The following is a 13,808-nucleotide window of genomic DNA, read 5'->3' as shown; positions in this document are numbered from 1 at the left end:
CTTTACCGGACAGTCCACCCATCAAATCCATACCTCTCCAGTTTAGAGAGAAGGATGTTGTGGGGGACCGTGTCAAAGGCCTTACAGAGGTCCAGATAGATGACATCTGTAGCCCTTCCCGTGTCCACTGATGTAGTCACTCCATCATAGAAGGCCACTAGGTTGGTCAGGCAGGACTTGCCCTTGGTGAAGCCGTGCTGGCTGTCTGGAATCGCCTCCCTTTCCTCCATGTGCGTTAGCATAGCTTCCAGGAGGATCTGTTCCATGATCTTCCCAGGCACAGCTGTGAGACTGTCTGGCCTGTAGTTCCCTGGGTCTTCCTTTTTTCCCTTTTTAAAAATGGGGGTTATGTTTCCCCTTTTCCAGTCAGTGGGAACGTCACCGGACTGCCACGACTTCTCAAATACGATAGATAGTAGCTTAGCAACTTTGGGGTAGTGGCATATGAAGTTTGTGTAGAATGCAAAAGAAAACTTTTGCTTTTGCTCATTTTACTGTAGAAAACTTAGGCTGTTGTACTTCTGAATGAGGCTTTACGATGTAAAACTTGCCATTAGGTGGAATCTGTAGGTTTTTTAGGTTATGGCTATTGTAAGTATTTCACGTGTTTTCTATGAAAACTACCCTTGACTTTGGTTTATATTCCAAATTAGCCGATAGTGGAACTGTATTTACTCTACCCTTCCTCACAAATCTTTATGAAAATATAAACGTTGAACTGTAGAAGCTAAAATGTGTCAAATGTTCTAGACATTTGTGAAATAAAGATGCACTTTCAAGAGGAGTAACAGTGTATTGAGAGATTCTTTAAGGATCCATCTTGCATCTGGGACTCTTTGGCCCATGAAGATTTGTTGGAGTGATTCCTATGTCCTATACCTCTTACTTGCCATCCTCCTTTAGAAGCAAAGGGCGATTAAGGCTCCATGTTTATCTATTTGTTTGTAGTACAGACTTGGATAACACATTCCAAAGAATCAAAACTTAATGAAAGATTCAAAAAAATAAAAACTTAAGAAAAGCACCTTTTTTTTTTTTTTTTTTTTTTTTTTTAAATACTGCATATAGCTTCTATTCTTGGTGAATAACACATACCTCTTACTTTCTTTGGAGACTGTTTTTAGTTTATTTAAATAGGTGCTGCTGGTCAGCTACATAAAAACAGTGATTCTCCTCTGTTATGAAGTCCTGTATTTATTTCCCAGCTGTGCAGGTGATGTTTTTCCAACTGATTCTGCAGTGTGTTTGGAGAATGTTTTTATTTTTGGAATTTACAGGGCAGACACACAAAGTCCAGTTCTCACACCCACTGCTCGGGAAATGCATGTCAAAGATCCTGTTCTGGATTTAGCTGTTCTGGAGACATTGTGTTAAATAGGATTGAAAATCGACTCCAAGAAAATCTGTAACAGCTCGCTGCTTGTTAATACTGGAGTTCATGCCGGCAGTCACACAAAGACATAATTATTTACTTGTATTAATAAGTTCTTCAAGCTGTGCTGGTCTCATGTATTTTGCAGCCTTTATGTTGCTGCAGAATTTGATGCTTTTGAAATTCTGTATTGACAGTTTAGATGAGTATATTTTTACTTTACAATTTCAAAGCGAGGACCATGGCATCTGTTAATCAAGAGTGAGTGACTTTACACAAGCTGTGCATGGAAAGAATAGACCCCAGAACAGTGCATCTCCTGGGACTACAGTAAGATAAATAACTGTTCTTTCTGATGATACTCTTGATTTCAGTGGAGAGTTAATGTAACCCCAGCTTTTGACTTTCAAGCTCATGGGTTTGGTAGTGTCTTCAGCTGTCAACCCTGCCAATCTGCCAGGGATTAACCATGTTGCAGAAGGGACAGCAGAAGTACTAGCTTCTTGATCATTGCAGTTCATCAACCAGTGTTTTAGAATGAACTGTCAAAAAGGAGGGAGAGTGTCATTTATAGGATGCTTCACACCTAGTTGCCTTTTGGACCTCAGTATGCTTACATGCTATGTTTCTGTTGAGAAATTTCTAGTACTTTGCTTTTGAATAATCTTAATGTTTGGGCCTTAAACTGATGGTGGAGGTCTCCAGCCTCCAAGGAAAAAATGGTCTAGAACTTCATACTGTCATAAAACCTCCCAGTCATGTAACCAACATGTGGGTGTGATGAGATACTTCTGATCATATGATGGAGATTGTGGTTTGTTCATTGCCAGTGTTTTACTGCAGGTAGTGTGGCCTATCTAGGCTGTAACATTCTCAACAGTCATCTGAACAAAGGACTTTATGTTGATCCTTTCACCTGGTAACTGGTTCATAACCTGAATAAAGAAAGTATTTATGGTGGTGGTTCTTGTGGTACAGACCTATGAATCTCCTAACAGCCCTTATTATATCATATCATATCATATCATATCATACCATACCATACCATTCTTGTTCTTCATAATACTTATAAATCAATACAGTGTTAATGTCTTTTTGTGACTTAACAGTGATAGTTATTACATCTTGTTCATGTCATATCAGTGAAGTAATATTTCATGTGGGAGCTTACATGTCTGTAAGTTATAGTATAGACTATGGAATGCTAGTTAGTTAAATTTGCAGTAGCGTGAATTTTAACATTTAAATAATGTTTTACTGGAATTATTTATCAGTTACTTTCAATAGGAAGTGAATAATATGTTTTTAATTAAAAACTACCAAATTCATTGGGAATATTGTGAAGATTTTTTTAGATCAAAGCTCTTGCACGTTGTCCCACTGAAAGCTCTTCTAACTGTAACAAACCGATGCCATTTAAAGCCCTGCTCTTTTTTGCATTAACTTACAATTCAGTACTTGTTGAGTATAGTGACTTGTTAAAAAGAAAAAAAATCAAGCATGCCAGAGCCACTCTTTATCCAATGTTGACATGAATTACACGATAGAGTAAAGCTTACTCATATTCCACTGTCCCTGATTCCCGTACAGTCTTTTCTCTCTACCTCTCTAGGTCTCACCTTTGATTTCCCACCCCTTTTTCAGGTTAGGTAAGGACAGTCTTCAAAGAGGTGGTTTGGCTTTTGATTAATTCACTGTAAGTGAAGGTTATGCAAGGAAAAACATATTAAGTATATTCCTTTGACACATAACTGAGAAGTTCAGTATTCAAAACATGAGTTGTGACATACTTATTACAGCTTTGTGTCTTGAAGTCCTATGTTCTAATTATTTTAATTCAGTAAAAATAGAGATGTAACTGCTTGTATCGTTCTTTATTTCTGGAGAGGCTCGCTGCTTCCTGTGGTACATACTTATCTCAGTGTTTTCAAGTACCTGCTTTCAGCTGTCTTATTCAACTTGGTTATTTTTTGGTTTCTTTGGTAAATATTCTGCAGTAATGTTATGAACTGGGATAATGCTTGTATGTGTGTGCGCACACACACCACACCTGTTAGAGTGCACACATGTGCCCGCGCATACTTGTACGTATTTGTCTATACAGTTGGACACCTTTTTAGGTGAAATAAAATGGCAGTTCCATACCAATATTAAAGGTTATTGAAGCTTGTTCTGGTAGACCTTAGTGTAGCCAGTTCCCATAATGTTACATGTGAATGGTATTTTAACAGTTGTATAAATCCTTAGAATCCACTAAACATTTTCTTTGGGAATAGTTGCTATTTGTGTTGTAATTACTGTTTTGATAATACTAAGTTATCTTGAGTAGCAAGGCTTTGAAATAGTTTCTGTTATCCTTTCCAATTTTCAAGCTGTAAGGAGAAATTCAGGACAAGAAATGTTTGAAATAGCAATACTGCATAGGCAGGTAGACCAAAAGAAACCCATTTTTATATCATTGAATTGTAATTGGAGTTTAGGAAATTTTTCTTGGCAAACTATGAGTAGGAGATAATAGTTTTACTAAAGACCTTCTAAAAGATTACGAAGGATATTATGCAGATGGATTGCTACACTTGGAAACTTTTCATGTTCCATATGGCTTATCTGCAATATACTGTTGCTGAAAGGAGGCATTCAGTTGGCTACTGCTGTTGCTGATTTATATTTTAACCATTGCAAGTATGTGAAGAGGTATGTATGGGAGGATGTGTATGTACATATATATGTTGCCACTTGAGTAAGGATTGAAAAAAGCATTTATGTGCCATAAAATATCTCTTTGAACATTCTAACATAGAACTGTGTTTTGCTTGGGTTTACTGTTAACTTTGTTTGTTGCAGACTGCATTCCCTGAAAGGACTATAAAATATATTTAATTTATATGCTAAGGAATAGTTTCTGCTTCCTGAAGATTAACATCAATCTACTTTGTCTTTTGTTTTTAATAAAAGATTGAATAAGATTGACTTAGCCTGGCAATTTGGTACTCATTAATGGAAAAATCTAGTTGATGGTACTTTCTATAAAACAGGTAAAATGAAAACCTGCTCAGCGATATAAAATTTAATAATCTAGTAAGTTGTATGGAAAGTGAAACAAAGACAAATGCATCAAATACCAGACTTTGAGAGCTTGGCTTAGCTTTCACTGTGGAAACAGTATTATCAGTGCTAATGGATTACTAATAATTTTAAGTCTCAAGAAGTTAATTTAGGAATGAGCAATCCAGCTTGTTTGTAGGTCAGCAACTGCATTATAAAGTCCACAGTTTACAGATAGTGTTTCTCTAAAATCACACATACAAGTAAGCAGCTTCCCTTCCTACACCTTTTAGTCCAGTGCATTGTGTAATATTCTGGGGGTGAAGAGTGGATTTTGTAGCCCATAAAATTGTTACTCTTTAGTAATTGCTTGTGGTTTATCTATTTAAGATACTGTTTCACAGCAAAGATGCTTCAAGCTAGAATTTAAGTTTCATACCATATCATGTCTAAAAACCTCTTGTATGTGTTATTTTATATAAATGAGAGTTTGAATCCTGAGTGCCATCTTTATCATATCTTGGAGGAATTTGACAGCTAGCTTTCATGTTTGGCAAGCCAGGGATACATGTTAAAATTTCCCAGATACTGGAAGTGCTCCAACATTTGAAACAAGACCGTGTCTTTTCTTAGAGTGGTATATAATAGGGACACTGATAAAATTTCAAATCATGAACATTTTTCATCTGGAAATGATGAATACCTTTGCCTAAAATTGAACATAGCAGAGCATTGCTTAAAGGGCTCTTCCTTGTATTTTATGGCCCAGTGCTAGGCAGGCTTATATTTTTTTTTTTGTTTGTAAAACCCTGGAATAAGTAGTTAATCCTAAACCTCCTTTTTTTCCTAACATACTGTAATATTTGACCAAGAAATATAATCATTGTAGCAAACTTTGTTAAAGTACCATACTCAGAATTTTTGATGTCTAGATATTTTTGCATAATATCAATTATTTACTTTTGAAATACCACTACTAATTGAGCACAAGTATGGAAAATATTAAAGTAAGCTAAAAGTAGAGTATGTTAATTTTTCAGATTTTGCTTAGTATACATTATTTTGGCTGGGGAGTCTACCAGAAAGATTGGTGAGGCCTTGTTTTTTTAAGAAGTTAAGCTCTCCAAGTTGCTTAGCTCGTGGAAATGTTTGTCATAATCTAAATTGACCTCCTATGCATTCACTGAAGTTTTGAAAGCTGGGCACCACTCTGCTTTACTGTGCTGTTTTGGGATGGATGTATTTGTGGCTATAATTAGAATGTGAAATTCTAACTGATACCATAGCAAAATTTAATTGAAAATGTGTCAGGGATACTGAAAGGAATAGCATTAGGGCTAAACTTAAGTAGCCTCCTAACTCAAAGGAAAGGAAAAAAGCTTCATAATGAAATTTGCAGATGCTTCAGTGGTTGAAGTTGAGAATATTAATAGAGCCTGAGGAAAATTTACACAATTTGTGAACATTACGTAAAATAATCCAGTACATCTAACTATGAAAAAAGAAATTGAAGCCTACAGAAATAATGTTGATGAGCTTCAAACACAAACCACCATTACTCGGTTGAATTATGTGGTTTTTCTCTGGCTGTTCACTTTTGATGTATACGCTGCACTTAGGATTCACTCCTGCTTGTATTTTAGACAGTGGTAAAATTTGTATACCCAGCACTGCAGGGTCAGGCTCCGACTTCGCAGAACCATGTTGTTACTTCAGAGAAAAGAAACAGAAATGATGATACTTCTGAAGCCAAACTGACCTGCAGGAAGCTTAATAACTATAAATAGCTTTCAGTGACTAAGAATACTCCTTGGATACTTGAATATGTTTTATATGTAATAGGGGAGAAATTACTATACGTAAAGGATGATACACCATAGTATTGTTCAGGGTGATGAAAGTGAAATATTTTGTGTTATAAAAGAAGAAAAATCCAGCCTGGTTTTAGGCTCAACTTCTTGGCAACAGTATGTAACAGGAAGCAAATAATAAAGTAATTGTCATGTTTTCAGCATGACTTTTTGCTATATGTAAAGTCTGTAGTGATACATGTAGTTCTTGCCAGCTGAAGTCTCTCTCTGCTGTGGGAAGGGAGCTGAACTGCATTGAAGGAGTATGCCCTGTTTTCTCTCACTGGTGTTTCACATAAGAATGAAAACTGGGTGGGAGTCTGGTGCTGTGACGACTGTATTTGTCCTTCGTTTTGTGAATATCTCAGAAAAAAGGCTTTTTAAGTGGGATGTGGTTATCAGTGGTGGCTGAGGCAATGGTTTGTTGCTGCCAGAAAGGACAGGCCATTCCTTCTGCCTACTTTGTATCTGTGGTGCTCAGCCCATACATTGGAAAACCACCTTATTCCTGCTACAGTTGAAAACAAACCCAGCAAAAGTAAGTTAAATAAAGAATGGCCAAGAAGAATTTTCTGTCATTTTAGTGAAGAAAAAATGACTTATTGCAGGCTCGAGCAAACTTCAGATTTGGCATAAGGGTGGTCTGTAGGATCCTGCGCTTTCTGTGGCAATAAGTTGTTACTGTCAGTTTGCCAGACTGCTCCCACAGAGATTTCAGCAGTTCCCTTAAAGCATGGTAAAATAACCTTAAAGCATGGATCTCTATAATCATCTGCAGAGATGGAATGTGAGACTGATCCTGAAGGCTACGGTATGGCGAAATAGCTCTCGGTTATCCTTGGATCTCTGTTTTAGGAATTACTTTTCTTTGTTCCTGAACATTGATAGGAAAGGCACTACTGCAGCCTGGGCTAATCATAGAATCATAGAATCATTGAGGTTGGAAAAGACCTCTAAGATCATCGAGTCCAACCATCGACCCAACACCACCACCCACTAAACCATGTCCCTAAGTGCCTCATCTACTCGTCTTTTGAATACCTCCAGGGATGGGGTAATGGTACTGGCTTTTGCATTTTATTGGTGTGACTGCAACTTCACAATCTTTTGCTTCAATGATCTTATCGTTGTTCCCATCATGGATGACAGAGTGATGCTCAGTCCTGTCCTTCCTGCACAGAGCTGTGTGAGCGCTTGGCGACTGCATTTGTGGGTGAGGAGCCTTTGGAATTTGGTGCAAGTGGCAGCAGTGTCCTCTCCCTCTCCACTATGGCATGGCAGCTCTCTAGAGCATCTAGAGCAGGAAACTGTTTAATTGGTTTTCCTTTTGATAACCATGGTGTACATGCCTGCTGGAGCAGCAGTAATATTTGGCAGCACTAGTAAAGCCTTTCTGTAACTTCAGGCCTGAGGAATACTTACGCTTTTTTAAGTTACAATTTTTTAAGAAGTATTTACTCCAAATTTGTGCTGCTTCACAGCTTTTCTGTGCTCTGACTGCAACAGCAGAAACAGAACTAGCCACAGGTTTTAAGTGAAAGGTTTGCCTTTTCCAAGGGAAATCACTTTTCATTTCAATCTTAGTCAAATTTTGGATATGTTTTCCTCATGATTTGGGATGAAACACCAACAAAAATTCTGTTTGGCCTGCTCCAATAGTAAGTGCAAAAATAGAGCTGTTAATGTGGTACATAGTAGCATTGATAGCAACAACCATTTCCTTTTTGTGTAATATTACAAGAAACTCAACACTGAGAATGTTTTGAATGAACTGACACTTTTTTGCACTTCATAACGCTCTTTACATATGAGGTCATCCTACTTTTTTGCTTTAAGGCAGAAAAATACTATTTCCTGAGGTGACAATGAACATAATCAAGTTCTCTACAGTTTTGCTAGAGCTGGTAAGGAGCCCAGATCACTAGTATCAGAAGTCTTGGCTTTTTAACCACACTCACTGAATCGGAGCATAAAACATGCTGATTGTGCTCTTTTAACCATTAGCAACATGTCCTTTCAGAGTCGGATATAAAAACCAGGATCTTTCATGGGGAGGAGGACAGTTGGGGGTTGTCACTTAACTTTATCTCTGGTAGCAGTAATCTGTGTTTATTAGTTCAAAGTTTCTGGTTCCCAGAACTGCTGATGACCAGTATATTGAGCCAGTGTAAGTTTGTGTGAGAGAAGCTGCGTGCAGCTGGGCTGGGAAAAGCTTTGGAGAAGGTGGTGACTTGGTATCACGCTGTGGAGACTCAGCGGGCTTAAAGCTCCTGCATTTCATGTTTGTCTGTTGGATTTTGTGGAAGGAAGCTTATGCTAAGATAGTTACACTGTGATGGTTGAATATCATCTTTGTTCCTCATGGGTCATAAAATAATTAACTTGATTGTATTTTTGTACTCTTTGGTATCTGTATGTATCGGTTTCAGTAAAATTGATTTTGAATTCTGGAGATAAGCTAATTATTTTTTTGTTGTCTTGCAAGAAGCCCTTCTGTTCCTTAGATGCTTCTTGCCAAGGCATGATTCTTTTCTTAAATTAGCAAAAATGCAGTGCAATTAAAAATTACTTTGCATATGTGTGGGGAAGTTCAGGAAAATATTGGGGCTCTTGTACCATGTGCTTGAATGTAATATTTAAACCTGTCATAGCTAGTCCAGCAGTTCTCATATGATGTTTTCTAAGCTCTGCCATTCAAAAAAAATTAAAATAAATTAATATTCAACTAATAGTTATAATATTTGCGTATTTCAATTTTACACAGTGGAACAAAAGCAGTTTAAAACTTTGGGGTCATTCTGCAATATCAAGATGACCACAGCTGTCTGCCACACTTCTATAGCAACTTCGCATGTTGCACAACTATGTCGTTGTGTTTGCTTGATTCTTTTAAAAAAAGATTTCATACCTGCCTTGGTTCCTCATAAATACTTTGCATTGTTTTCTGACAAAAATCAGTACTTTTCTCTCATCAGTTAGTTGATCCAGTCCAATATCAACGCTGCACAATCTCAGTTACTGAAGGCACAATACAGTGCGTTGGCAAACGTGTTAGAACAATTTCCAGTAATTTTGGCTAGGTCTTAGAGGAAGTGGAAAGTAATACAGATTAACTCAAAGGGCTACACACTCCCTTAGATGATCTGGAAAATAAGACAACGCCAGAAGGTAATTGCAATAAGCATCCAATAGCAAAACTTGAAATTTAATGTTTTTTTCCTCTTGTTGTAGTAAGAAAATTTATGTTCTATACTAGCCTCAACTGCAAAAATTCCGATTTTATTCTAAACACGCTTGTGTATCACAGCAGAGAAATAAAACTCTCTTTGTGTTGCACAAATATTATTTGGTCTCACTAATTTTTTTTCTTCCTCCCATGCCCCCCCATCTTCAGAGTTAATAAAATTTCAGTCTCCATGATAATACCTTGGAAATAGCTCAGGGAGGGGGAGTTGTTTACATTAATCAGAGAAATAAATTTTAGCTATAGAAAATCTCGAGGGTGGAGTCAGCACTTGTTTATGGAGTTTGGCTTTCCTGTGTCCCCGCAGAGCGATTCCCAGTAATCATAGCCTTCCTTGTTTTCCCTTGAGCAAGAGCCTGTTATCGTGTTTCACTCTGTAGCCTGTGAGAAAGCTGAGGCTGGGCTGTCTTGTGTAGGCTTCGCCTGGCCGCGTGAACAGATTACAGCATTCCACTTGTTAGTACGAGCCACGGAGCAGAAATGTTTTACTGTTATGTTACTGGGCAATGATAAAGTTGGCAGTCTTTTTATGGTTAGGTCCTCAAAGTGGCAGTTCGTGTTTTAGTGATAAGGAGACAGAGCTTTGGATATCAGACCCAGACGTATTATCTGTAACAGTGAACTGTGGCTTAAATCCTTCCACAATGACAGGAACCCCATCTAGAGTGAAGGTTTCCAGAATCTTAAACAGGAGATACTGAGGCATTTTCCTTCCTCATGAGTCAAAGCAGAGTTAACCCCATTGTTATCAAAAATAACCGGTCGCCAAGAGGAAGGATGCATTTTTATATTTAACTAAATCTTTTCCTTCATATTAGAACTTTGAATATAATTTTCAGACAGATCCAGGAGGATGAATTGGCAGCATTACGCTTAAAAGTTTTCACTTGATTGTTTTAGAATATTGAAAGGAGCACTAATGAAACTCCCATGCTGCAATACTTAAAATTGCTCTAATATTTTTCTCAAAGGAGGTGAACTAGACAGCATGTGTATTTCTTGCAAGATCGATCTTTATAGTATCTAAATACAGCTTCTAGTCATGTCTTGGGCACTGCATATGCATGTTGATGCTGAGCACCATGTAAAGACATATTTGGATTCTATTTACAGAATTCTGTGTGTTGCAGGGGTTAAGTGTAATCCAGATTATACAGTGTTAACATTTTCCCTACTGATATCAAAGTGTAGAAGACTGGCAGGCTGACTTGTTAGGAAGGGCTGGGAGAGGGATAACAGGCTCCGACCTTGAGAGGCCGAACAGCCGGCCCTTGTATGGCCAAGTCCATATACGTGTCCAGCTGATTGGTTAGAGGAGCAGGATCAGTGCCGTGACAGGTGTTGGAGGAAGCTACACCTGTTTTCCCCATATGCTGATTTAGTGATTACATTTTTGTGGGAGTTCCAGATACTGTGTGGGATATGCGGAGCAAGCCAAGAAACTTGAGAAGGAATTACAGCTTATGGTGACCTGTGATATTAAAGAATTTCAGACAGCATAATTGAATTTTCAAGTACTGCTTTAAAACTGAAGTAGAAACAGTCAATATTTTGCATGTATATGAATAGTGAGAAAGTCTTGTGTGCTTTTTATTGGACTAAAAAACAGTAGATAGCACTTTAAGAAAAAATGTTGATGAATACTGTAGTCTAAACTAAAACATAAGGGGGTTTTTTAATCAGAAATTCAGTGTGTTATGGAAACATATAGCTTCTATAGGAGAACAAATGCAATTCCTTTATGGTGTTGAGAATGTCAACATGCAGATCTCAAATCTTTAGGATTTTTAGTGTAAAATTCGTAGAATATAAATAATTTCTCACAAAAACCCCACAACTCCCCTCATGCCTTAGAATATAAATAATCTCTCACAAAACCCCCACAACTCCCTTCATGCCTGTATAATCCTACTGCTGTCTTATGTACTGCTAATGTGTACCGGTTTAAAAATTTATATTGCTTTCCTTTTGAAACTTTTCTAAAACATTAAAGATTTTTCCATAGGTAACATTTTAAATCTTGGTTTGTTACAAATGAGAACTTGCAAAGGTAGATTTCTGATTGTGTAATAGGGTGAAAAAGAAAAACAACAAGGAATACAAATATCTCTTAAAACTTGGTCACAAGTGGTTTGGTAGTTTCACATCCTTTCTTTCAGTAGCTTATTTGTAATGCCTAGATTGTAGACAAGTTTGGGTTTTTTTCCAGGGGATGTTGATGTGAGTTCTCCATCAGAAAACAGGAAGTAGCCCAATAAAGCAGTTGCATCAAGTTAGTCTAAAGGAGCCTGAAAAAACTTACATTTAGCAAACTAAGTCATTTTAGAGAGGGATTATGTAATTTCTGTTTATAATTTTTTGCAGTTCTTGTTATCATGCAGGATGACAGAAGTGCAGGAAAATCCTGCATTATAAACTACTGAGACCAAGTGTTATGTATATTAATGTACTGCAGTTGTTGAATTCGATTGAAAATTTTAGCAACTGTGTTTCTCGGAGTTTAACTGTATGCTCTTCAAAATGTGAATATTAAAATTGGGATGCTAAAATCAATTTATTAAAGATCCAGTAAACTGGCTTTTAATTACCAGTGATGACATAACTTCTTTGCCATAGACTTGAATGTTCCCTGTATGTCAGGCAACTTTACTCCATCAGCCAGTACCTAAAAACGGTTTTGCATGGAACACTGGAGAGATGAAGTGGGTGTAGGTTAAAGTTACCCATGAGATGGCTCCTGGGAGAGTCTGTGCCTCTGAATGAACCTTTTCTGTTTGTGTACTATGCCACTATTTTGAAAGACTAAGCCTGTCTGTTGAACAGTGAGTTTTGTCTGTGAAAGTTTCATGTAGTTTCAGTGGCTCTGAATGATTCAGTAGTATACAAAACTTCTTGGCAAGTTAGTATGATTTGTATGTGAATTTTCCAATTGTATTTCAGACCTTAAGAAAGAAAGGCCTTAATGGTTGTGAGAGCCCTGATGCTGACGATTACTTTGAGCACAGTCCACTATCGGAGGACAGATTCAGCAAACTAAATGAAGATAGTGATTTTATTTTCAAGCGAGGCCCTGTAAGTACTTTTACTTTATCTCTACTTTTTATTTGTTGATCCTTTTTATTAACTTCATTATTTAGGCTCTGAACAAGAAGGAACACAGAGGGTGCGACAGCCCGGACCCTGACACTTCATATGTGCTCACGCCACATACAGAAGAAAAATATAAAAAAATTAATGAAGAGTTTGATAATATGATGCGGAATCATAAAATCGCAGTGAGTACTAAAGTATGGTTTGTGCTTCTATTACGTGCATGAGAATTTTCACGGTGTTTGCTTACCACTGAATACCACTGCAAAGACAAGAGGATGTAATGGTTGAGAAGGGAATATATATCTATCTATCTATCTATCTATCTATCTATCTATCTATCTGTCTATCTATCTGTCTATCTCTCTATCTATCTATCTATCTGTCTATCTGTCTATCTGTCTATCTCTGAGGAAAAATGAGATGCTGATACTTGATCTTGTTAAATTACACTTTACCTTAAAGAATAAGATTTATCTCTAGCTTCTCTTTTGCACTCACAGTTTTTCATACCTTGTGAACATGAGGTAACATTTCTAAATTTCAGGAGCCTAGCTGTAATGCCTAATCCTACCTAAAATATTTTTATGAAGATAGATTTTGTTGTGGGAAGTAGGATAGTTTATTTACATCTTGTAGCTCTTTATCTGTCTGATCAAGATTTTACAATATGTTACAAGCAGACAAATAGAATTGGATTAATTTTGTCATCAAATCAGTGGAATTTATTTTGCTGAAGTCTGGATGTAGAAGGGTATTTAGATGTTTAAAGACTGGTGCACAATAGGAGCCTCAAAAGATTGGTGTCTTACTCATATTGAAATTCTAACAGATACTTCCTTGGATACTGAAAGATCTTTGAAAATTTTGTCCCAGGTGCCTAACCCATTTGCAGCCATAAGTCACTTAATTGCTTTAGAAATGATATGGTCTTATCCCATAGTGTGATCAGAGGATCATTTTTCATTTTAGTGTTACCTAATTCAAAAATGAAACTGTCATTTTCTGAACCCCATATATTTACTGGGCAGATTATTCATGTTCTCCTCAGTTTTGTATATCCACTTCAATTTTGGGGGTCTAGGGCAGAAAGAAGATTTAGTGGAGAAGAACTTTTGGAAGAGAATTATTGGGCTCCAGAACTGGAGAAGTTTGGGGATAACAGTAGTGTAAATTTTGCATGTTTTTCATGGAGGTGTACCTGATG

General features: G+C 37.1%; 1 protein-coding gene across 8 annotated transcripts in view; it reads left to right on the top strand.

The window, feature by feature from the left end:
• MEF2A (myocyte enhancer factor 2A) overlaps positions 1-13,808 on the top strand; it is a 79,283-nt gene that overhangs the window by 40,180 nt on the left and 25,295 nt on the right. For 3 of the 8 annotated variants that reach the window (XM_009289475.1, XM_009289476.1, XM_009289474.1), the window contains 2 exons: positions 12,452-12,583; positions 12,649-12,786. In XM_009289475.1, the coding sequence (XP_009287750.1) occupies positions 12,452-12,583; positions 12,649-12,786 (270 nt within the window). The remainder of the gene's footprint in view (positions 1-12,451; positions 12,584-12,648; positions 12,787-13,808) is intronic. The other 5 variants (XM_019474685.1, XM_009289479.1, XM_009289477.1 and 2 more) reach the window with 2 other exon arrangements.

Source organism: Aptenodytes forsteri, unplaced genomic scaffold (assembly GCF_000699145.1).
Source record: "Aptenodytes forsteri isolate BGI_AS27 unplaced genomic scaffold, ASM69914v1 Scaffold605, whole genome shotgun sequence".
In the NCBI taxonomy this organism is placed as follows: domain Eukaryota; kingdom Metazoa; phylum Chordata; class Aves; order Sphenisciformes; family Spheniscidae; genus Aptenodytes; species Aptenodytes forsteri.
Note: the sequence above shows the minus strand (reverse complement) of the source record. Positions and strands in the feature narration are given on the sequence as shown.